This window comes from Pristiophorus japonicus, chromosome 10 (genome assembly GCF_044704955.1).
Source record: "Pristiophorus japonicus isolate sPriJap1 chromosome 10, sPriJap1.hap1, whole genome shotgun sequence".
NCBI lineage: Eukaryota > Metazoa > Chordata > Chondrichthyes > Pristiophoridae > Pristiophorus > Pristiophorus japonicus.
Genome location: NC_091986.1, coordinates 214,485,480 through 214,511,316, shown reverse-complemented (window position 1 = coordinate 214,511,316; position 25,837 = coordinate 214,485,480). Strand labels below are relative to the sequence as shown.

Here is a 25,837-nt window from a genome sequence, read left to right as displayed (position 1 = left end):
TTGATAGTTTGAACTGCTCGTTCTGCCTGACCGTTGGACACTGGTTTAAACGCGGCAGATGTGACATGTTTGATCCCAATGCGGGTCATGAATTCCTTGAACTCGGCACTGGTGTAAAGCATGGCCCATTGTCACTTACAAGGACATCAGGCAGGCCGTGCTTGGCAAACATGGCCCGTAGGCTTTCAATGGTGGCAGCGGACCTGCTTGCCAACATTATCACACATTCAATCCATTTGGAGTACACATTTACAACAACTAAGAACATTTTTCCCAAGAATGGGCCTGCATAGTCGACATGGACCCTGGACCACGGTTTGGAGGGCCAGGACCATAAACTTAGTGGCGCCTCCCTGGGTGCATTGCTTAACTGTAAACATGTATTACACAAGACTCTAAGTCTGCATCGATACCGGGCCACCACACGTGGGATCTGGCTATCGCTTTCATCATTACGAAGTGTCCCTGCCCTTTTTTGGCACCACTACCCAATTACCCCATCGGAGGCATCTGCCTGTATAGACATTTCATCTTTGCACCACTGGTACGGCTTTATTTCTTCCTGCATCTCTAACGGGACACTAGACCAACTCCTGTGGAGCACACAGTTTTTTTTATTGAGGACAGTAAGGGGTCCTGGCTCATTCACGCTGTAATCTGTCGGGCGGTAACAGGTGATTGCTCACTCTTGAATGCTTCCATTACCATGACTAAATCTATGGGCTGTGCCATCACTACCCCTGTGGTGGGCAATGGCAGACTACTGAGAGCATCGGCACAGTTTTCTGTGCCTGGCCTGTGGTGGATGGCGTAGTTGAATGCGGCCAACGTAAGCTCCCATCTCTGGATGCGGGCCGATGCATTCGTATTTATCTCCTTGCTTTCAGAAAAGAGGGATATAAGCGGCTTATGGTCAGCTTCCAATTCAAATTTGAGCCCGAACAGATATTGATGCATTTTCTTTACCCCGTAAACACATGCTAATGCTTCTTTTTCGATCATACTGTAGGCCCTCAGCCTTAGACAGACTTCTGGATGCATAAGCAACCGGTTGCAATTTCCCAAATTCATTAGCTTGTTGCAATACACACCCGACCCGGTACAACGACGCATCACATGCTAGTACCAAACGCTTACATGGATCATACAACACAAGCAATTTGTATGAACATAACAGCCTCCTAGCTTTCTCAAAGGCATTTTCTTGGCTTTTACCCCATACCCATTCATCTCCATTACGCAGTAGAGAGTGCAGGGGTTCTAACTATGTGCTAAGACCTGGTAAGAAATTACCAAAATAGTTCAGGAATTCGAGAAACGACCGCAGCTCCGTCATGTTCTGTGGTCTCGATGTGGTCTTAGAATCGATGGGCCTGATGCCGTCCGCCGCGATTCTTCTCCCCAGGAACTCCACTTCAGATGCCAGGAAAATGCACTTCGAGCGTTTTAGCCTGAACCCCACACGATTAAGCCGACTAAGAACCTCCTCCAGGTTCTGCAGGCGCTTGACGGTATCCCGACGGTAACCAAATTGTCGTCCTGGAAGACCACATGCGCGGGACTGACTTCAGCAAGCTTTCCATGATCCTCTGGAATATCACCGTGGCCGATTGAATCCCAAATGGGCATCTGTTGTAAATGAAGAGGCCTTTTGCATGTTGATGCAGATGAGGCCTTTCGATGATTCCTTCAGCTCCTGTGTCATGTCGGCCGAGATCAAGTCCATTTTTGTGAACGTTTTCCCTCCCGCCAGCGTTGCAAATAGGTTGTCTGCCTTCGGTTGCGGGTATTGATCCTGCAGCGAGAAACGATTGATAGTTATTTTGTAATCACCACAGATTCTGATAGTGCCGTCTCCCTTGAGGACTGGAACAATCTGACTGGCCCACTTATTGAATTCGATCGGCGAAATGATGCCCTCTCGTTGCAGCCTGTCCAGTTCGATCTCCACCCTCTCTCATCATGTAAGGTATTGCTCTTGCCTTGTGATGGATGGGTCGCGCCCCCGGAATCAAATGGATCTGCACTTTTGCTCATTGGAACTTCCCAATGCCTGGTTCGAACAGCGAGGGGAACTTGTTTAGGACCTGGGCACATGAGGTGTCATTGACGGACGAAAGCGCTCGGATGTCGTCCCAGTTCCAGCGTACCTTTCCTAGCCAGCTCCTGCCGAACAGCGTGGGGCCATCGCCCGGTACTACCCAGAGAGGTAACTCGTGCACCGCTCCATCGTAGGAGACCTTTACGGTAGCACTGCCGATTACGGGAATCAGTTCCTTTGTGTACATTCTCAGTTTAGTACGAACGGGAGTCAGGACTGGCCTTGAGGCCTTGCTGCACCACAATTTATCGAAAGTCTTTTTGATCAGCTGCATGGACACCAGGAGTCCATTTAATTCAACCTTCAGCATTATCGATGGACACTTTGTGGTAAATATGTGCACCCCATATACCTCTGCCTCCTCGGTCTGAGGCTCTGGCTCGTTGTGATCCACCGTGGATCTGTCCTCCTCTGCAACATGGTGGTTTGCAGGATTAGCAGGGTTTGCAGCTCGCCTGCACATGTGTTGGAGGTGTCCCATTGTTCCACAGCCCTTGCAAACGCATCCTTTGAAGCGGCATGAATGGAAACGATGATCACCCCCGCAGCGCCAACAAGGTGTTAATCGCCTTATATTCACCACCCTTGATGCTGGGCTCTGAGTCATCTGCGGACGTGCAGCTGCAGGCGTGCCCTGTACATTTCAATTTGAAAACAACGTTACTTTGTTCACAGTACTTGCAGCAGCACTCGTGTGGTTGGTATTGTTACTGGTGACGATAAACGCCTCGTCTATCGCTATGGCTTACTCAAGCTTGGGGTCTCTGCAGTCAACAGTTTGCGAAGTATCACTTCATGGCCAATGCCAAGTACAAAGAAGTCCCTGAGCATGTGATCCAAGCGTCCTTCATATTCGCAATGTCCTGCAAGGCGCCTTAGCTCGGCGACGTAGCTCGCCAGTTCCTGGCCTTCAGACCTCTTGTTCGTGTAAAACCGATACCTCGCCATCAGAACGCTTTCCTTCGGGTTTAGGTGCTCCTGGACCAGTGTGCACAACTCATCGTACGACTTGTCTGTGGGTTTCGCTGGAGCGAGCAGATTTTTCATGAGGCCATACATTGGTGCCTCGCAAACGGTGAGGAGGATTGCCCTTTGTTTGGCAGCGTTCGCTTCTCCTTCCAGCTCGATGGCCACGAAGTATTGGTCGAGTCGCTCCACGAAGGTTTCTCAATCATCTCACTCCGAAAATTTCTCCAGGATGCCCACAGTTCTCTGCATTGTTGCAGTGCGGTTCGTCATTTGTATCTCGTCGCCAGTTGTTATATCTTGCATCACGAGTCAGACTAGATACTGCAAGCTCAAAGTAAGGTGTGATCGTAGTCCTTTATTACAGGTCTCAGAGTGCCTCTCCAACCTGTGAGGCCTTATATACAGATGCTCCCAAGGGATTGTGGGATCCATTGGGACTCCAGGGGATACACCCTCTGGTGGTTAGATATGATATTTACAGGTTTACATGTCTCTCAGAAAGCTTCATCCTCCAGCCTTAAAAGAGGGCAAATGTTTTGTTTTTGCAATGCTGAAAAAAAAATGGAGCACTGAAAGCCTCGTAATTATTTATTCATTCACGGGATGTGGACATCGATGGCAAGGCTGGCATTTATTGCTCGTCCCGAATTGCCCTTGAGCAGGTGGTATTGAGCTGCCGCCTTGAACCGCTGCAGTCCGTGTGGTGAAGGTGCTCCCACATCGTTGTTAGGGAGGGAGTTCCAGTTTTTACCCAGTGACAAAGGAACGACGATTTATTTCCAAGTCAGGATGGTGTGTGATTCGGAGGGGAACGTGGAGATGGTGGTGTTCCCATGCACCTGCTGCCCTTGTCCTTCTAGGTAGTAGAGGTCACGGGTTTGGGAGGTGCTGCCGAAGAAGCCTTGGCTAGTTGCTGCAGTGCATCTTGTAGATGGTACACACTGCAGCCACAGTGCGTTGGTGGTGGAGGGAGTGGTTGTTGAAGGTGGTGGATGGGTGCCAATCAAGCGGGCTGCTTTGTCCTGGATGGTGTTGAGCTTCTTGTGTTGTTAGAGCTGCACTCATCCCGGAAAATGTAGAGTATTCCATTACATTCCTGACTGCCTTGTAGGCGGTGGCTAGGCTTTGGAGAGTCAGGAGGTGAGTCACTCACCACAGAATAACCGGCCTCTAATCTGCTCTTGTAACCACCATATTTATGTAGCTGATCCAGTAAAGTTTCTAGTCAATGGTAACTCCCAGGATGCTGATGCAATTTGAGATGGTCAATTCACCTTATCTCTCTGAATCGCACCAAATGGCTACACATACAATGAATAACTTTACACTGACTATTGTTATAAAGGTACAACGTCCGAAATCCGGAATCCTCGGGACTGAATCCATGCCGGATTTTGGGTTTTTCCAGATTTCAGACAAGAAAATCAAGTTGGAATCCTCAACTGAATCAGTGCCGGGTTTTACTGGATTCCAGATCTTGCAGCTCGCACTGGTGCTCAGGGCTACCCGGAACCGAGGGGAAAGATTCTCGACCTCCGTGACGGCTCAACTCCTCCAGGTATGGTCAGTGAGCCTCGTGGTTGGTCGTCGATGAGCGGGTCCCTGGGTGAGTGCAGACTTTGGTGGGGTGCTACACAGAGGGTGGGTGAGGTGCTGAGTTTCCTTCACTTGCTCATCTCCTCTACACTCTACATTCACGCCACTCCTTGCCGATTCCCGTGGCCCCCCCTGCGCTTTTTTGTTTCCTCGTCCCTCGCTGCCTGATGTCGCTATCTTGGCCACCTAAAATGTCCAGTTTACGGAGAAGATTCCGGACAATTCCATCTTGGCCCCCTCAAAGTCCAGTTTTCGGAGAATAATTTCTGACAACTCCATCCACGATGCGCAAAATGTCCGGTTTTTGGAGTTCTGGATTCGGGACGTTGTGCCTGTATAGGCAAATGTGGCAGCCAATTTATGCCCAGGCAAATCCTAAAATTGTAACAATAATCTATTTTTTTTTCCCTTTGTGATTTGGTTAAGGGAAGGCAATTGGCCAGGGGCAAACCTCTGCATTTCATGGAATAGTGCCGTTGGTAACACCTACTGAAACCACTGATTCAAGCAGGCAGGGCCTCCTCAATTTAATGTCTCGTCCAAAGAGCGGTATTTCCCACAAATACTCGCTCAGTAATCCACTAAAGTATCAGCCGAGATTATCTGCTCAAGCCCTGGAGCAGGACTTGAATGGATAACCTTCTGACACACAGGTGAGAGATGCTCCCAACTGAGTCACGGTGTCACGCAGTCAAGTATTGGACATTGAGCCCATTGGCACGGCATCAAAGTACATCATCATCATCATCATTATCATCGGCTGTCCCTCGGGGTCGAGGAAGACTTGCTTCCACACTGAAAATGAGCACTCGGGTGACTGATGAATTCATTTTAAACTGTGGAAGATGCCTGTGCGTGAATTTTTTTATCGTGGGGTTGCCGTTGCACACCAGCCACCACACAGGCTTGACGGAGCAAGGTCTTGGTCCAGTGGCGAGGGTTAACCAAGACGACTGGAGACCAGGCTCTGCTGCATGTGCCAATACATACACACAAACTCAAACACACTCCTACTGTCCTCCTTCCTTCCTTGGAGGTCGGGACCGGCGAGGTCCGGAGATCGGAAGCGGAGAGGAGAGGACGGACGAGGCACGGAGGAATGGGGAGGTTGGAGCCCAGAGGTGGAGCAGCGTGGATGAGACCAAGGGAAGGCGCTGCACGGGCCAGTAGCGAAGGCTGAGAGGTCATGAGGCTCACATTGCGTACTATGAATTCCACCAATGTTTCTGATGGTGCTGATGTATGAAATAAGTCCAATGACCTCACTGCTGACTGTGCTACATTGGTTCCTGGAGCCTTGCTGATGGTTTTAGATAACAAATGGGAGGGTATCAATACATTGCCTTATCACCAATGTTCCCTGTAAGCTGCGCGGCTGTGCAGCGCTCCAAGGGTCCTGTGCAGACGGTGAGTTTGCTTTTAAATTGAAAAAAACGCGTGGACTTTTGAATGGGCTGCGCAGCTCGTTAAAGGGGCCGTGCGGGTCCAAAAAAAAATGACGCGCAACATTGCTTATCACCCTCTTAAGTAGCTGTGTTTAGGTGAACAGATAACCTAATTTGAAGGGATGGTATTCCAAAATAAAAATGGCTTTCGTTACAGTCGGATAATACTCTTGATCAAGTGGGAATTCCTATTCAAAACATTCTTCAAAATCCTTGGGATTCGCAGACCTGCCATGTTGGGCTCCTCTGATGGCTAGGTTACAATGTGGGCTAGGTCTGTCTTCAGAGCTGCTCCTATGTTATTTGAGCAGTGTTTTGTGTGGCACTTTCCATTTTCCCACACCAACCAGTTCAGTGCAGAATAATGGTGCCCAGGCATTTGATGCTTGCTGTCTTTCATACTCGAGGATTAACAACTGTAACATAACCGTTGCAAATTTATCTATGATCATCTACGGTTGATTACACGAAAATAAGCCTGTGTGTTGGACTGTGAAAACTGAGATTCCAACAGGCTCATTGCTTTCAGAAGCAGTTTTCAAATCCTAGATTAGAATCACATCTACAGGCCGCTTCGCTGATGTCCTTTGTTGCCCCCAGCTTTTTTACTTGGAAGCAGAGCCACTGGTTTATTGTGACTCCAAGTCAAATTCTGTTGTTTTGAGAGTCTTTGGTTTTTACCTGTTTGGGGATGGCATTCAGCAGCTCTGTCTGTTTACCATTGGGGTCACTAGTTTACCTTGTCTGCAAAAGTTTCTTCCTTTTTAGCGTGAGGGTACTTGGTATTTTGGGGATTGCATGATTCCATCCGCATTTCAACGAAGACCTCAAACCCTTGATCACAGGACAGATTTTGAGATCCTGTTTGTCCAAACAGGGAAAAGGTTAGGTTTTCCTTCACAAATAACAATTTATTTTTCTGATCCAATAAGTATGTGTGCATGATTGTGACGCTCGGGTTCTCAGTGCCCTGGGGTGCAGCCAGTAGATGTACCGAGATATTTTAATTCAAAGGAAAGTCATAAAACGAGTTTGGGTGTTTGCAGCACAATTCCTGTTGTGTTCATTGCACAGAAACCATCCATAATTCATCAAAGCAGGATATTTTTGAAAAGGTGAGAGACTCATAAATGTTGGTATTCAGAGGGTTTTATGTGTCCTCCTATCCGAATCACAAAGTTAACATGCAGGTACAGCAAGCAATTAGGAAAGCAAATGTTATGTTGGACTTTATTGCAAGGGGATTGGAGTACAAGAGTAAGGAAGTCTTGCTACAATTGTACAGGACCTTGGTGAGACCACATCTGGAGTACTGTGCACAGTTTTGGTCTCCTTATCTAAGGAAGGATGTGGAGGCGATGCAACGAAGATTCGCTAGATTGATTCCTGGGATGAGAGGGCTGACCTATGAGGACAAATAGAGTAGAATGGGCCTATATTCTCTGGAGTTTACATAACATAAGAAATAGGAGCAGGAGTCATAAAAATCATGGATTAAAAACTAGTATTAAAACACTCTACCTAAACGCACGCAGTAAATGAGTTGACGGCACAAATCATTGCAAATGGGTATGATTTGGTGGCCATTACAGAAACGTTGGTTGCAGGGTGGCCAAGACTGGGAATTAAACAGACAGGGGTATCTGACGATTCGGAAAGATAGACAAGAAGGGAAAGGAGGTGGGGTAGCTCTGTTAATAAAGGAATATATCAGGGCAGTTGTGAGAGACGATATTGGTTCTAATGAACAAAATGTTGAATCATTGTGAGTGGAGATTAGAGATAGTAAGGGGAAAAAGTCACTGGTGGGCGTAGTTTATAGGCCCCCAAATAATAACTTCCCGGTGGGGCGGGCAATAATCAAGGAAATAATGGAGGCATGTGAAAAAGGAACGGCAGTAATCATGGGGGTTTTAACCTACATATCGATTGGTCAACTCAAATCGCACGGGGTAGCCTGGAGGAGGAATTCATAGAATGCATACGGGATTGTTTCTTAGAACAGCATGTTACAGAACCTACAAGGGAGCAAGCTATCTTAGATCTGGTCCTCTGTAATGAGACAGGAATAATAAATGATCTCCTAGTAAAAGATCCTCTCGGAATGAGTGATCACAGTATGGTTGAATTTGTAATACAGATTGAGGGTGAGGAAATAGTGTCTCAAACGAGCATACTATGCTTAAACAAAAGGGACTACAGTGGGATGAGGGCAGAGTTGGCTAAAGTAGACTGGAAACACAGACTAAACAGTGGCACAATTGAGGAACAGTGGAGGACTTTTAAGGAGCTCTTTCATAGTGCGCAACAAAAATATATTCCAGTGAAAAAGAAGGGCAGTAAGAGAAGGGATAACCAGCCGTGGATAACCAGGGAAATTAAGGAGAGTATCAAATTAAAAACCAATGCGTATAAGGTGGCCAAGGTTAGTGGAAAATAAAAGATTGGGAAAATTTTAAACGACAGCAAAGAATGACTAAGAAAGCAATAAAGAAAGGAAAGATAGATTACGAAGGTAAACTTGCGCAAAACATAAAAACGGATAGTAAAAGCTTTTACAGATATATAAAACGGAAAAGAGTGACTAAAGTAAATGTTGGTCCATTAGAAGATGAGAAGGGGGATTTAATAAATGGGAAATGTGGAAATGGCTGAGACCATAAACAATTATTTTGCTTCGGTCTTCACAGTGGAAGACACAGAAACCATGCCAGAAATTGCTGGTCACAGGAAGGTGGGAAGGGAGGACCTGGAGACAATCACTATCACTAGGGGGGTAGTGCTGGACAGGCTAATGGGACTCAAGGTAGACAAGTCCCCTGATCCTGGTGAAATGCATCCCAGGGTATTAAGAGATGGCGGAAGTTATAGCAGATGCATTCGTTATAATCTACCAAAATTCTCTGGACTCTGGGGAGGTACCAGCAGATTGGAAAGCAGCTAATGTCACTCCTCTGTTTAAAAAAGGGGGCAGACAAAAGGCAGGTAACTATAGGCCGGTTAGTTTAACATCTGTAGTGGGGAAAATGCTTGAAACTATCATTAAGGAAGAAATAGCGGGACATCTAGATAGGAATAGTGCAATCAAGCAGACGCAGCATGGATTCATGAAGGGAAATCATGTTTCACTAACTAATTTACTGGAATTCTTTGAGGATATAACGAGCATGGTGGATAGAGGTGTACCGATGGATGTGGTATTTAGATTTTCAAAAGGCATTCGATAAGGTGCCATACAAAAGGTTACTGAAGAAGGTTACTGTACGCGGGGTCAGTGGAAATGTATTAGCATGGATAGAGAATTGGCTAGCTAACAGAAAGCAGCGAGTTGGGATAAATGGGTCCTTTTCGGGTTGGAAATCGGTGGTTAGTGGTGTGCCACAGGGATCGGTGCTGGGACCACAACTGTTTACAATATACATAGATGACCTGGAAGAGGGGAGAGAGTGTAGTGTAACAAAATTTGCAGATGACATAAAGATTAGTGGGAAAGCGGGTTGTGTAGAGGACACAGAGAGGCTGCAAAGAGATTAAGCGAATGGGCTAAGGTTTGGCAGATGGAATACAATGTCGGAAAGTGTGAGGTCATCCACCTGGGGGGGGGGGGCGGGGGGGAAAAAAACAAAAAAAGGGAATACTATTTGAATGGGGAGAAATTACAACATGCTGCGGTGCAGAGGGACCTGGGGGTCCTTGTGCATGAATCCCAAAAAGTTAGTTTGCAGGTGCAGCAGGTAATCAGGAAGGCGAATGGAATGTTGGCCTTCATTGCGAGAGGGATGGAGTACAAAAGCAGGGAGGTCCTTCTGCAACTGTATAGGATATTGGTGAGGCCGCACCTGGAGTACTGCGTGCAGTTTTGGTCGCCTTACTTAAGGAAGGATATACTGGCTTTGGAGGGGGTACAGAGACGATTCACTAGGTTGATTCCGGAGATGACATGTGACGTAAGTACGACATATCAAGAATCTTTCACCTTGTTTGACCTAGTTCAATGCAGGGTTCTTTATCTAAAACAAAATCATACTGATTACCTTGAACTAGTATTCAGGAGTTACTTAGATTTACGAAAGCAAAACATCTTAAAATGGTACCTTTTAAAAAAAATTATTACCTACTATTGTCACAATGATTTCCAGATTGAGTCACGGTGTGAAATTTTTATCTGAGGCATGAAAATGATCGAATAGCAGAAACGGAGTTGAGTTGTGTTTGGAGAGAGCATTTTAAGCTGTGTGATACCTGGAGCAATTCATGAGTTAGGAGCCGAGCATCACACGAGAAGTGTATTGTAGATTAAATGTACTGGTTTAAGTGAATTATCCTATTGCATATTGGTACCATTACACAAAATTATCTTAGCGATAATTCATTACAGGATTAGATATTGATTGTTACATTGGATCATTGAAGGCAAAAAAGAAAAACATTTCACCCACAAGGCATTGAATACAACTACTTATAGTGTGCACATCCCTTTAAGAATGGTCCCCAAGTGTTATTGTATTGATATAAGAGTAAAGACATCTTCTTGCAATTATATAGTGCCCTGGTGAGATTGCACCTGGAGTATTGTATACAGTTTTGATCTTCTTACCTAAGGAAGGATATAGAGGGAGTGCAATGAAGGTTCACCAGACTGATTCCTGGAATGGGGGGATTGTCCTATGAGGAGAGATTGAATAGACTAGGCCTATATTCTCTAGAGTTTAGAGGTGATCTCATTGACGCATACAAAATTCTTACAGGGCTTGACAGGGTAGATTCAGGGAGGATGTTTCCTCTGGCTGGGGAGTCTCGAACCAGGGGTCACAGTCTCAGAATAAGGGGTCGGCCATTTAGGACTGAGATGAGGAGAAACTTCTTCACTCAGAGGGTGGTGAATCTTTGGAATTCTCTACTCCATAGGGCTGTGGAGGCTCAGTCTTTGAGTATATTCAAGACAGAGATCGATAGATTTTTGAATATTAAGGGATATGGGGATAGGAAGGTGGAGCTGTGGTAGATGATCAGCCATGATCTTATTAAATGGCGGAGCATGCTCGAGGGACCGAATAGCCTACTCCTCCTCATTCTTATGAGGGGGTTACCTTATGATGATAGATTGAGTAGACTGGGTTTTTACTCGTTGGAGTTCAGAAGGATGAGGGGTGATCTTATAGAAACATTTAAAATAATGAAAGGGATAGACAAGATAGAGGCAGAGAGGTTGTTTCCACTGGTCGGGGAGACTCGAACTAGGGGGCACAGCCTCAAAATACAGGGGAGCCAATTTAAAACCGAGTTGAGAAGGAATTTCTTCTCCCAGAGGGTTGTGAATCTGTGGAATTCTCTGCCCAAGGAAGCAGTTGAGGCTAGCTCATTGAATGTATTCAAGTCACAGATAGATAGATTTTTAACTAATAAGGGAATTAAGGGTTATGGGGAGCGGGCGGGTAAGTGGAGCTGAGCCCACGGCCAGATCAGCCATGATCTTGTTGAATGGCAGAGCAGGCTCGAGGGGCTAGATGGCCTACTCCTGTTCCTAATTCTTATGTTCTTATGTAGGAGTAGGCCATACGGGCCCTCGAGCCTGCTCCATCATTTAATACGATCATGGCTGATCCGATCATGGACTCTGGTCCATTTCCCTGCCTGCTCCCATAACCCCTTAATCCTTTATCAGTTAATTGGATATATTTCATTGGATATATTCAAGAGGGAGTTAGATGTGGCCCTTGCGGCTAAAGGGATCAATGGATATGGAGAGAAAGCGAGAAAGGGGTACTGAGGTGAATGATCAGCCATAATCATATTGAATGGTGGTGCAGGCTCGAAGGGCTGAATGACCTACTCCTGCACCTATTTTCTATGTTTCTATGAAGCTGTCTATCTCTGTTTTAAATTTATTCAATGTCCCGGCTTCTACAGCTCTCTGAGGCAGCGAATTCCACAGATTTACAACCCTTAGAGAGGAAATTCCTCCTCATCTCAGTTTTAATGGGCGGCCCCTTATTCTAAGAATGAGAGGTGATCTCATTGAACTGTACAAGATTCTGATGGAGCTTATCAGGATAGATGCAGGGAGGATGTTTCCCCTGGCTTGAGAGTCCAGAACTAGGGGTCACAGTCTCGGGACAAGGGATCGGCCATTTAGGACTGAGACAAGGAGACATTTCTTCACTCGGGGTGTGAATCTATGGAATTCTCTACCCCAGAGGGCTTGTGGATACTCTGTCGATGAGTATATTCAAGACTGAGATCACTAGATTTCAGGCACTAAGGGAACCAAGGGATATGGGAATAGTGCAGGAAAGTGGAGTTGATGTAGAAGATCAGTCATGATCTTATTGAATGGTGGAGCAGGTTCGAGGGGCCAAATAACCTACTCCTGCTCCTGTTTCTTATCCGTTTGGCTGCCGGACTGCGCACAAGTATGGTTGGTGTAGGAAATGCAAATGGTCACACGGCATGAGGTGGGGGCAGATTTGAGGCCCCATTGTTGAAGCAATGTAGCAGGAGCATTAGTATAGATCTTCCCTGAGCTTATAGCCCTCATCGTGCATGATAGATAGAAACAGTGCTGCACATGTTAACTCGTACCTTCATTTAACAGGAGACAAATCTTGGTCGCCAACTGATGCTTCACCCAGTACCGCCACGATCACAATATAACTGACCGTTCATCTCATTACTGTTTATGGGATCTTGCTGTGTGAAGAATGCCTGCTGGTCATGTAAACTGGCCTTTTCCGGTCCAGGACATTGCTGTGTTACTAAGAATATTAGAACATATGAGGGTGGGTAAGGAGGGCAAGTTATGTACGTCTTGTGATCTGTTCTTCGTGACTACAGTCTCCTGCAGCTTGCTTTGTGGAGAGGGAGAAATTCCCCAGAATTTTCCCCCAAATTGGCCGCAGGTATATTTTTTTCCTCCCTGTAATGTTGCCTTTCATGAGTTGGCATTTCTGCTGGTTGGGAGGGCGCTGCACAATGTTGAGCTGCCTAACCGATGGGGCGAGCTGCTAATCTTTTCTCCTGTTTTGTACCTGTGTAAGTTTGGATGTGTCCTGATGCTGTTCAAGCTATGCAACGAAAATGGACGACCCCAGCCCATCCACCTCCATGCCCAATCCACAACTGCGACATTCTCACAGCAACCATTCCGTTGCTTCACTCTGAATTCGTGCCAAAATTTGGGACGGTCAATTTGTCAACATCAGTTTAGTTAATGTGGCAGCCCTCTTGCCTCCGGGTCAGAGTGTTTTTGGGTTCAAAGCCCACTGCGGGACTTGGAGCGCACAATCTTGGCCAATGATGCATTGTTGTCAGCCGTGGCTCCGTGGGTAGCACTCTCGCCTCAGAGTCAGAAGGTTGTGGGTTCAAGTCCCACTCCAGAGACTTCAGCACAAAAATCCAGATCTTAGAATGAGGGGCCACCCATTTAAAACAGAGATGAGGAGAAATTTCTTCTGAGTGTTGTAAATTTGTAGAATTCGCTGCCTCAAAGAGCTGTGGAAGTTGGGACATTGAATAAATTTAAGACAGAAATAGACAGTTTCTTAAACGATAAGGGGATTAGGGGTTATGGGAGCGGGCGGGGAAGTGGAGCTGAGTCCATGATCAGATCAGCCATGATCTTATTAAATGGCGGAGCAGGCTCGTGGAGCCATAAGGCCTACTCCTGTTCCTATTTCTTATGTTCTTATGACACCCCCCCAGTGCTGTACTGAGGGAGTGCTGCACTGTCGGAGGTGCTGTATTTCGGATGAGACGTTAAGCTGAGGCTCCAGGTGGACGTTAACGATCCTATGGCAGGTATTTGGCCAGATCTAATTCTTTTATCCGTGAATGGGATGCATGTTATTCAGAAACTTCTTTATTTTATTCAATTTCAATTTCACCAGAGGTTCACATCCTTATTTTTCAACATCAGTTTTGTGCTATTATTTTTCATGTACAATCAGAATGATACAGCACAGAAAGAGGCCATTCAGCCCATCGTGTCCGTGCCGGCTCTTTGAAAGAGGTATTCAATTAGTCCCACTCCCCTGCTCTTTCCCCAAAGCCCTGCAAATGTTTCCTTTTCAAGTATTTATCCAATTCCTTTTTGAAAGTTATTATTGATTCTGCTTCCAGATCATATTTTTTTCTCCTCATGTCGTCTCTGGTTCATTTGCCAATCACCTTAAATCTGTGCCCTCTGATTACTGACCCTACTGCCACTGAAAACAGTTTATTTTTATTTACTCTATCAAAACCCTTCATGATTTTGAACTCCTCTATCAAATCTCCCATTAAAGTTCTCTGCTCGAAGGAGAACAACTCCAGCTTCTCTGGTCCCTCCACGTAACTGAAGTCTTGCATCCCTGGTACCATTCTGGTAAAAATCTCTTCTGCACCCTCACTCAGGCCTTGACATCCTTCCTAAAGTGTGGTGCCCCCGAATTGAACACACTACTCCAGCTGAGGCCGAACCAATGTTGTAAAGGTTCAGCACAACTTCTTCACTTTTGTACTCAACTGCTCTATTTATAAAGGCAAAGGTCCAGTGTGCCTTTTTAACAGCCTTTTCGACTTCAAAGATTTGTGTCTATACACCAAAATTATTTTTTTCTGTACCAGTAGAGACAGTAGGTAGATGACTACCTCACAGGCCATTATTACTTTCCTCATCAGTTTCTAACCTCCTCCCCTCTCCACTTCTTTCCAATCAGAATATTGCAATAGAATTCCATCAACAGCAGTTAATGTTAGCTCCTTTTAAAAAGGACTGGGCAAATATTTGGTTAATAATGCGGTTAATAGCTTCTTCCCCCAATGGTATTGTGGGTAAATCCAGCACATGGTGTAGCAATAAACCATTTAGGTAAAGCAGATTCTAAGTTTGATCCTTGTGCAGGAGTTGTTCTGCTTCTCTGTTTGCTAGCCTGTGATCTGTGTGCCCATTAAAGGGAAGGGGCCGAAAAGTTGCACTCTGGCGCGTGCTTACACTCGTCAATGATCACCACTTGGGTGAGTGGTGGTGGGGGCGGCGCCTGTGGAACTGGATCCCAGCAAAGAGTTAGTGCCTTTGGAAGGAATAAACAAAGCCCAGGGGAAAAGGATGAAAGGTTCCAAGCATGCTCAAACACAATGTACAGTTCACTGGAGATTACTTCAGAGGTCGGGGCGGCGACCATCAGCAGGTCAGGGCCTTCAAAGAAGCATACCACTTCAAGGTGCAGCGCATGCTGGAGAACGACGGCTGTGAAGAGGGTGATTGGACCGGACGTCACCATGGTCCAGGTCGCTGATTGGAGCGTGGGCAGGTACAGCAGGAGCGGCGAGGTTGGGCCGCAGGAGCGGCGCGTAATTATGGAGCGACGTGATCGGGGCCCCGGAGAGGCGTGAGTTCGGGGCCCAGAAGAGGCGAAGGCCCAGGGGCAGCACGGGCCAACCCACACTGCGATATGCGTGCGTACTGGGTCTGTGCAGCAGAGCTGGTCTCCAGTCGTCTTGGTTAATCTTTGCCACTGGACCAAGATTTAGCTGTGTCTAGCCCATGTAGTGGCTGGTGTGCAACGGCCACCACACGTTTTTAAAAAAAAAAAAAATCCATGCACAGGCATCTTCCACCCTTCAGGATGTAGTTCAGGACCTGGAATATTAGGTCCTTCATTGAAACACCTGTGAACTCATTCCTTTTTGGTGTGGAAGCAAATCATCCTTGACACGAGGGACCGCCTATGATGATGACGACTTCAGAGGTTGGGGTAGCTTCACAGCGTTTTCCTTTTGGAGTTTCCCTTTTGTTAGCTGTTCAACCTCTGTCAGAATAGTTGGGGAGATTCCACTGCCATTCAAACTGCACACGCGTCTTTCGGAAGAAGCAGATTTGATGGACTCTACTTCGGAATCCAAACCTACGAGAAGTGTTTGGCTGAGCTAACTGTGATGAAAGCAGTTTTAAAAATAAATTGAGGAAGAGGAGAAATGGAGATGATTGGATGCAGTTTTCTTCTAGTTTTGGTTTCAAACCGCGACTGAGTTTGTTGCACCCATGCCAGGAACACTGCTTATATAATTATTGACTAAGCAATTAAGAGTGTAATGTCTCCAAGCATTTCCCCCGGTCAGTGCAGCCCCTCCATTCTATGTTATCTCACTTTCTCTGCTGGTTTCCATTTTGATTGGAAATGGTAATCAAAAGGTTTTGCAGAGAAAGGAAAAAAAACTTATCAACCCAACAGCATCTTGTGGCACCACGTCTCGCTGTTTGCGTGCCAGCCATTTCATAGATTTATATCACACCTTATTGTGCTGCTCCGACATTTTGCTGTGCAGCCAACTTGGCTTAAACTTTGAAATACAGCTTGAGACAATAACAATTCTGGCGGCTTCAAAGCAAATCATTTTGCTGACTTAACACAAAAAGTGAAGACGGATATGAGAATAGTTGACTTTCATTTTCATCACTTTGCATCGTTGACGAGTTGCGGAGCAAAGCAAGGACAAGTCAGTGTCGAGGGTAACCCGACTGACTCGATGTTGGAACTGAAATTTGAGCACAGAATCTAGGCTGAAAGAGCGCTGCACTGACGCAGGTTTCGTCTTTCGGCCCCTGTCTACCCCCTCGGGTGGGCATAAAAGATCTCGTGGCACTATTATGAAGAACAGCAGGGGAGTTATCCCCGGTATCCTGGCCTTATTTATCCCTCAGTCAACATAACAAAAAAACAGATTATCTGGTCATTGAAGGAAAGGTTGGGTGGGACAGCTTTGCCGCAAGCTCCTTCCGCTGCCTGCTTGTGGGAGCTTGCTGTGCGCATTTGGCTGCCACATTTCCCACATTACAACAGTGACTACACTTCAAAAGTACTTCATTGGCTGTAAAGCGCTTTGAGACATCTGGTGGTCCTCCTGTATGGCTCCAAAACATGGACCATGTACAGTAGATGCCTCGAGTCGATGGAGAAATACCACCAACGATGTCTCTGCAAGATCCTACAAATCCTCTGGAAGGACAGAAGCACCAACATTAGCGTCCTCGACCAGGCCAACATCACCAGCATTGAAGCACTGACCACACTTGATCAGCTCCGCTGGGCAGGCCACATTATCCGATGCCAGAAACGAGACTCCCAAAGCAAGCGCTCTATTCGTAACTCCTTCACGGCAAACGAGCCAAAGGTGGGCAGAGGAAACATTACAAGGACACCCTCAAAGCCTCCCTCATAATGTGCAACATCCCCACTGACACCTTGGAGTCTCTGGCCAAAGACCGCCCTAAGTGGAGGAAGAGCATCCGTGAGGGCGCTGAGCACCTCGAGTCTCATCGCCGAGAGCATGCAGAAACCAAGCGCAGGCAGCGGAAGGAGCGTGCGGCAAACCACTCCCACCCACCCTTTCCTTCAACGACTGTGTCCCATCTGTGACTCAGATTAAGAGTGGAAGCAAGTCTTCCTCGATTCTGAGGGACTGCCTATGATGATGATTCCAGACCAATGCCCCCTGTAAAATGTGCAACCATGCAGCTCCCTGGAGCTCCTGCGTAGCCAATCCCGCCGGCTTTTCAATGCAAAAAACCACGCATGCGTGGTATTTTGAATCGGCCTTGCAACCCCTTAAAGGGGTAACGCACCCAAAAAAAGTTATTAGGAACATTGCCCCTGGTGCCTGTTTTTCTGCCTACACCATTATGGCGGGTAGCGCACTTCCGACATCTGGGATGCTTGCGCACTTCCTCATATTGGAGGCTTGCATGCCTGTTTAACGCCCCAAAAAATGGGCACAGCGCTACTGAAGTTCAATTGAGATTTTTCTTCACATCCCAAGACTTAGTATTTCTCCAAGTGTGAGTGAACAGCTCTCGATCCTGGTATTGGAAAGCGGGTGAGGGGCAAAGTGATGGTGCTCATTAGGATGGGTAGCCTTGCTTTTGTAAATCTGCCAAAGGCTCCTAAAGCACAGAGCCTCTTTTGAATGTGGCTGTGAAATATAAATGGGTAATTAGAATGAAAGAGAGTTAATTCAAACAATTAAGTCGCAATAGAATAGGCTGTGTTACTGTGTTATGATTTTAGATCGGAAGTCGGTTTAATGGATGTTTAGGTAATTGGTATTGTCGAGGTGTGGGCGGGGACGGGGACGTGGGGGGGGGCCGGGTGGGGAGGAGGGGGGGCAAGGTGGGGGTGGGGAGAGGGGGGGGCAAGGTGGGGGTGGGGAGAGAGGGGGGGCAAGGTGGGGGTGGGGAGAGGAGGGGGGCAAAGGGGGGAGGGGAGAGCGAGAGAGAGAGAGGAGGGCAAAGGGGGGGGGGAAGAGAGGAGGGCAAAGGGGGGGAAGAGAGGAAGGAGGGCAAGGGGGGGAAGAGAGGAAGGAGGGCAAGGGGGGGGAGAGAGAGGAGGGCAAAGGGGGGGTGGGAAGAGAGAGAGGAGGGCAAAGGTGGGGGGAGAGAGAGAGGAGGGCAAAGGTGGGGGGAGAGAGAGAGGAGGGCAAAGGTGGGGGGAGAGAGAGAGGAGGGCAAAGGTGGGGGGAGAGAGAGAGGAGGGCAAAGGTGGGGGGAGAGAGAGAGGAGGGCAAAGGGGGGGGGGAAGAGAGAGGAGGGCAAGGGGGGGTGAGAGGAGGGCAAAGGGGGGGTGAGAGGAGGGCAAAGGGGGGGTGAGAGGAGGGCAAAGGGGGGGTGAGAGGAGGGCAAAGGGGGGGTGAGAGGAGGGCAAAGGGGGGGTGAGAGGCGGGCAAAGGGGGGGAGAGAGAGGCGGGTAAAGGGGGGGAGAGAGAGAGAGGAGGGCAAAGAGGGGGAGAAGGGCAAGGGAGGGGGAGGAGTGGGGAGGATGAGTAGGGCAAGAGGGGGGAGGGCGAGGAGGAGTAGGGCAAGGGGGGGAGGTGGAGGAGGCGGGGGGGAGGTGGAGGAGGCGGAGTAGGGCAAGGGGGGGAGGGGTGGAGGGCAAGGGGGGAGGGGGAGGAGGGTGGGGGGGGAGGAGAGGTGCCGAGGATCGTATGTGGCTTTACTGAAATGCAGTTGAAGTTGCCAGCTCAGCGTTTTGCTGTGTGGTGTCTGAGCTGACTTTGAGCCGTGTCTGTGTATAAATGTTGGGGGCGTGGGGCCATATACAGTGAGGAATAAAACCAAAGTTGAGACGGGGCAAGCTGCTTGCCCTGATGACGAGCCCTTCTGTAGTCCCTGCCAAATAACAGCTGGCACAAATTCAGGATTAGTACTGGGGGAGAGCTTGAACTGCGGAGAATTTATTTTTTCACGGCGAGAGCTCTAGGGATACTTTGCCAACTGTTGTAAGGACATGCAAGAGGGAATTACATAAATATTTCAAGGAAAATTAAAGGGTGAAAAACACTTTCACATTTTCTGTATAAAGCGTATGGGGTAAGAGCGGCGTTGGGGGGGGTTGAACAACTCATAGAAACATAGAAAATGGGTGCCGGTGTAGGCCATTCGGCCCTTCGAGCCTGCACCGCAATATTTAGTGAATTGGCCTCAACATCTTTCTGTGGTAGAGAATTCCACAGGTTCATCACTCTGGGCGAAGAAGTTTCTTCTCATCTCGGTCCTAAATGGCTTACCCCTTATCCTTAGACTGTGACCCCTGGTTCTAGACTTCCCCAACATTGGGAACATTCTTCCTGCATCTAACCTGTCTAAACCCTTCAGAATTTTAAACGTTTCGATGAGATCCCCTCTCATTCTTCTGAACTCCAGCTCGCTCCAGTGTGGGAGCTAGCACTGGCAGAGTGGGCTCGACAGTCTCCTTTTGTACCAAAATCTCCTATTCTAAACCTTTCCAATCATGATTTCACATTTTTCTGAGGGGGTGCAGTGGGGGGCGGGAGGGGGGGGTGGTGTGAATCTACAAATCCTGACGTACTCCCAGAGAGCCTGTTTATAAGCGCTCTCTCTCTCTCTCTCTCCCAGAGAGCCTGTTTATAAGCTCACGCTCTGAGATCCCTTCAAAACAGTGATATATTTTTAAGCACCCCCACTCCCTGCCATTCTAACTTCTGAAAAACCGTGCCAGCTACCCAAAGGATCCGTGCTGTTAATGGAGGCAAACAAGTTTTATCAACATTCAATCACCAAAACAACGCGTGCCGAGAGAGAAAGTTTTTAATCTGTTTCCGCATCTCTGCGTTTTTCATCGATGGGCACACACAAATGGAATAGCGACAAATGTGGGCCGAATGGCTGTACATTTCCATGGTTGTGTGGGATTATGGCGGGATAGCAGCATTGTTTTAAAATTCGGATTTGTTTTCTTAAACTGAAACACGGAAAATTCTTACTGGAGTTAGCCAAGTTACAAAGGGCGAAAGCTTCAGCATAATGCCAAAGATGCAGAATTGGAGAATTTTCTGAGACATGAAGTTTCATCGAGCTGCGGGGCAATTTACTATCTTCTATGCAGCCCTTGTTAGAAATTAACACAGCTTTGTCTGTTGAAGCCGATATTCTCCCCATCTCTTAATCTTTTAACTTTTGTTCTTTTATTGTTTCAGCTGTGGGGATTGGGTCCTGGTGCTTCCACATGACACTGAAATATGAAATGCAGGTGAGCATCCGCACCACCGTCTGGTATTTAACTCATTCAGTTGAAGTTTTGGTTTCTTGACCGCCTTTCAGAACCGATTTACATAGAATATTCTTACGAACATAAGAAATAGGAACAGGAGTCGGCCATTAGGCCCCTCGAGCCTGCTTCGCCATTTAATAAGATCATGACTGATGTGATCATCGACTCAGCTCCACTTCCCTGCCCGTTCCCCATAAACTCCTTATTCCCTTATCTCTCAAAAATCTGTCTATCTCCACCTTAAATATATTCAATGACCCAGCCTCCACAGCTCTCTGGGGCAGAGAATTCCAAAGATTTACAACCCTCAGAGAAAAAATTCCTCCTCATCTCCATTTTAAATGGGCAGTTCCTTATTTTGAGACTATGTCCCCTAGTTTTAGTTTCCTCTGAGTGGAAATATCCTCTTTGCATCCACCTTGTCGAGCCCCCTCATTATCTTATATGTTTCGATAAGATCACCCCTCATTCTTCTGAAATCCAATGAGTATAGGCCCAACCTATCTTCATAAGTCAAACCCCTCATCTCCGGAATCAACGTACAACACTGTAACATGCTTCCCATTAACATCAGAATCTCATCTCCGGGTCCAAACCAACATAAGGACACAGGCAGGGCTTCTGACACCTGATCTGTTAATTAGATGACTGGCTATTGACTTAAATAAAATGCTAATGACATTCAGCCATCCTCCATCTTTTTTTTAATACCACAGGGCTGCCTCAAATCAATGTGTTCTCTCTTTTTTTCCCCCTGCGGCGCTTGTTAAATTTGCTATATTGTTACATGGTTTGATGGGGGAGATGCAGGGAGGATGTTTCCCCTGGCTGAGGAGTCTAGAACCAGGGGTCACAGTCTCAGAATAAGGGGTCGGCCATTTAGGACTGAGATGAGGAGAAATTTCTTCACTTGGAGGGTGGTGAATCTTTGGAATTCTCTACCCCAAAGGGCTGTGGAGGCTCAGTCATTGAGTATATTCACGACAGAGATCGAGGTCTTAAAAGAAGTGGCTGCAGAGATAGTGAATGCATTAGTTGTAATCTTATCAAAATTCCCTGGGTTCTCTGGCGGTCCCAGCGGATTGGAAAACTGCAAATGTAACACCCCTATTTAAAAAAAGGAGGCAGACAAAAAGCAAGAAACTACAGACCAGTTAGCCTAACATTTGTCGTTGAGAAAATGCTGCTGTCCATTATTAAGGAAGCAGTAGCAGGACAGTTGGAAAAGCATAATTCAATCAAGCAGAGTCAGCATGGTTTTATGAAAGGGAAATCCTGTTTGACAAATTTGCTGGAGTTCTTTCAGGATATAACGAGCAGGCTGGAAAAGGGGGAACCAATGGATGCGGTGAATTTGGATTTCCAGAAGGTATTCGATAAGGTGCCACATAAAAGATTACTGCTGAAGATAAAAGTTCACGGGGTTGTGGGTAATATATTAGCATGGATAGAGAATTGGCTAATTAATAGAAAACAGAGCGTCTGGATAAATGTTCATTTTCCGGTTGGCAAACAGTAACTAAGGCTCTATATAAATACAAGTTGTTGGATTGACAGTTCTTTGATGGACCTCCCCTGACGTCAGAAGAGAGCCACAGCCAGACGGATCTGACCAGAAATGCCACATTGATTTAAGTGCGCATCTATGACGTTTCTTCACCGTCTGGGTCCTAAGCTCCGCAATTCCCTCCCAAAACCTCTCCACCTCTTCTTTTCTCCTTTAAGATGTTGCTTCAAACTTACCTCTTTGACCAAGCCTGTCTTTGGCTCGGTATCAGTTTTTGTTTGATAACTGACCGTGAAGTATCTTGGGACATTTTACTACGTTAAAGGTGTTCTATAAATGCAAGTTGCTGTATGAATGACACAATTGACCACTCTTTCCTTCTCTTGGTTGGCCTCCCACATTCTACCCTACGTAAACTACAGGTGATCCAAAACTCGGCTGCCCGTGTCCTAACATGCACCGAGTCCCGCTCACCCATCACCCACTGTGCTCGCCGACCTACATTGGCTTCCGGTTGAGCAACGCCTCGATTTCAAAATTCTCATTCTTTTTTAAATTCCTCCATGGCCTCGCCCCTCCCTATCGCTGTAATCTCCTCAAGCCTCACAACCCCCCGAGATGCCTGCGCTCCTCCAATTCTGCCCTCCTGAGCATCCCTGATTATAATCACTCCATCAGTGGCCGTGCCTTCTATTGCCTTGGCCCCAAGCTCTGGAACTTCCTCCCCACCTCACTACCTCTCTCGCCTCCTTCAAGACGCTCCTTAAAACCTACCTCTTTGACCAAGCTTTTAGTCACCTGTGCTAATTTCTGCTTATCTCTGTCAAATTTTTAATCTCATAATAGGTCTGTGAAGCGCCTTGGGATTTTTCATCTATGTTAAAGGCGCAATATCAATACAAGTTATTGTTGAATGAAACTAGCACACACACGATTTGCACATACACAATTGCATTGAAGTCGAGTTTGTGACTTGCAGCCACAATGCATACGTGAATCTCGCCTACACGGTTGATCCTGGTTGCTGAAGCACTTCACATTATAAATGGGGAAGGTCCAGCAGAACAGTAATACTGAATCGCTTCCAGTGTAGATCATTCAGTAATGTGAAGGGGTGTACACGATATTCTGACACGCTAGTTAAGGACCAGAGCATTGGAAGAGCAGTTTAGAATCTAGCCCTGTTGTATTGCAGGTGGCAGACGCCTCCCACCAATAAACAGTGCATCTTTCCATTTGAGTGCCTTGTTTATTGTGAGATTTTTCTTAAACGCGAGAAGAGGGTTGGTGCGATGATGCAGCCCTGCTTGACCCTGGTCCGGACGTGGATTGGGTCTCTGGTGGATCCGTTGGTCAGGATCACAGCTTGCATGTCGTCGTGGAGCAGGAGGAGGATGGTGACAAACTTTTGCGGTCAGCTGAAACGGAGGAGGATGCTCCATACTCCCTCGCGGTTAACAGTGTCAATGGCCTTTGTGAGGTCAAAGGAGGTCATGTCCAAGGGTTGGTTCTGCTCCCTGCATTTCTCTTGCAGTTGTCACGCCATAAAGATCATGTCCATTGTGTACCCCGTAGTGGACGGAATCCGCACTGTGACTCTGGGAGGAGCTCCTCAGCCACAGGGAGAAGACGGTTGAGAATTCTAGCGATGACCTTCCCAGTAGCTGATAACAGGGAGATTTCTCTGTAGTTACCGCAGTCGGACTTCTCCCCTTTTTTAAAGATGGTCACGATTATTGCATCTCTGAGATCTCCCGGCATGCTCTCCTCTTTCCAGATGAGAGAGATGAGGTCATGCATTCATGCCAATAGTGCCTCAGCAGGGATTCCATCCACTCCCGATGCCTTGTTCTTGAGGTGGCGGGTGGTCTTTTCTACCTCGTGCAGGGCTGGGGTTTTGCTGAGATGGTGGTGGGTAGCATGCTGCGGGATGGAGTCGAGGACATTCGTGTCAAAGGCAGAGTCTCGATAAACGAGAACCCTCTTCTCGATCTTCCTTGCCGCAATGTTCCACCTCGCACTCAACAAGCTCCCCAATGGAGTGGAACTAAACTATAGAACCAGTGGGAACCTGTTCAACCTTCGTCGCCTTCAGCCAGATCCAAGACCGTCCCATCTTCTGTCGTCGAGCTACAGTACGCGGACGACGCTTGCGTCTGCGCACATTGATGCTGAACTCCAAGTCTTAGTCAATATCTTCACCGAGGCGTACGAAAGCATGGGTCTTACACTAAACATCTGTAAGACAAAGGTCCTCCACCAACCTGACCCCGCCACACAACACTGCCCCCCTGTCATCAAGATCCACGGCGCGGCCCTGGACAACGTGGACCACTTTCCATACCTCGCAAGCCTATTATCAGCAAGGGCAGACATCGACGACGCGGTTCAACACCGCCTCTAGTGCGCCAGCGCAGCCTTTGGCTGCCTGAGGAAGAGAATGTTCATGGATCAGGCCCTCAAATCTGGCACCAAGCTTATGGTCTACAGGGCTGTAGTGATACCCACCCTCCTGTATGGCTCAGAGACGTGGACCATGTACAGCAGACACCTCAAATCACTGGGGAAATAATAATCATCATCATCATCATCATCATAGGCAGTCCCTCAGAATTGAGGAGGACTTGCTTCCACTCCCAAAGTGAGTTCTTTGATGGCTGAACAGTCCGATACGAGAGTCATGGGTGGGATAGACATTTGTTGGGGGAAGGGGTCGGTAGGGCTAGTTTGCCGCGCGCTCCTTCCGCTGCCTGCGCCTGGCCTCTTCATGCTCCTTGCATCGAGCCTCAAAGAGCTCATCGCCCTCCCGGATGGACTTTCTCCACCTCGAGCGGTCTGTGGCCAGGCTCTCCCAGCTGTCAGTGGTGATGTCGCACTTTACCAGGGAGGCTTTGAGGGTGTCCTAATAACATTTCCACTGTCCTCCTTTGGCTCGTTTACCATGAAGGAGCTCCGCATAAAACATTTGCTCAGGGAGTCTCGTATCTGGCATGCATATTATGTGGCCTGCCCAGCGAAGCTGATCGAGTGTGGTCAGTGCTTCAATACTGGGGATGTTAGCCTGGGCGAGGACACTGATGTTGGTGCGCCTGTCCTCCCAGGAGATTTGCAGGATCTTGCGGAGACATCGTTGGTGATATATCTCCAGCGTCTTGAGGTGCCTTCTGTACATCGTCCATGCCTCAGACCCATACAGGAGGGCGGGTATTACTACAGCCCTGCAGACCATGAGTTTGGTGGTAGATTTGAGGGCCTGGTCTTCAAACACTCTTTTCCGCAGGCGGCCGAAGGCTGCGCTGGCGCACTGGAGGCGCTGCTGAATCTCCGCATCAATGTCTGCCTTTGTTGATAAGAGGCTCCTGAGATATGGGAAATGGTCCACGTTGTCCAGGGCCGTGCCGTGGATCTTGATGATTGGAGGGCAGTGCTGTGCGGCGATGACAGACTGGTGAAGGACCTTTGTCTTACGGATGTTAAGCGTAAGGCCCATGCTTTCATATGCCTCAGTGAATACATTGACTATATCCTGGAGTTCAGCCTCTGAATGTGCACAGACGCAGGCGTCGTCCGCATACCTCAACTCAACGACCGAGGTTGGGGTGATCTTGGACCTGGCCTGGAGGCAGCGTAGGTTAAACAGCTTCCCACTGGTTCTGTAGTTTAATTCTACTCCAGC

General features: G+C 47.5%; 1 protein-coding gene across 1 annotated transcript in view; it reads left to right on the top strand.

The window, feature by feature from the left end:
• The window catches only part of acer3 (alkaline ceramidase 3), a 271,554-nt gene that overhangs the window by 78,039 nt on the left and 167,678 nt on the right, over positions 1-25,837 (top strand). The window contains exon 3 of the mRNA XM_070891651.1: positions 20,581-20,633. Coding sequence (XP_070747752.1) covers positions 20,581-20,633 — 53 coding nt within the window. The remainder of the gene's footprint in view (positions 1-20,580; positions 20,634-25,837) is intronic.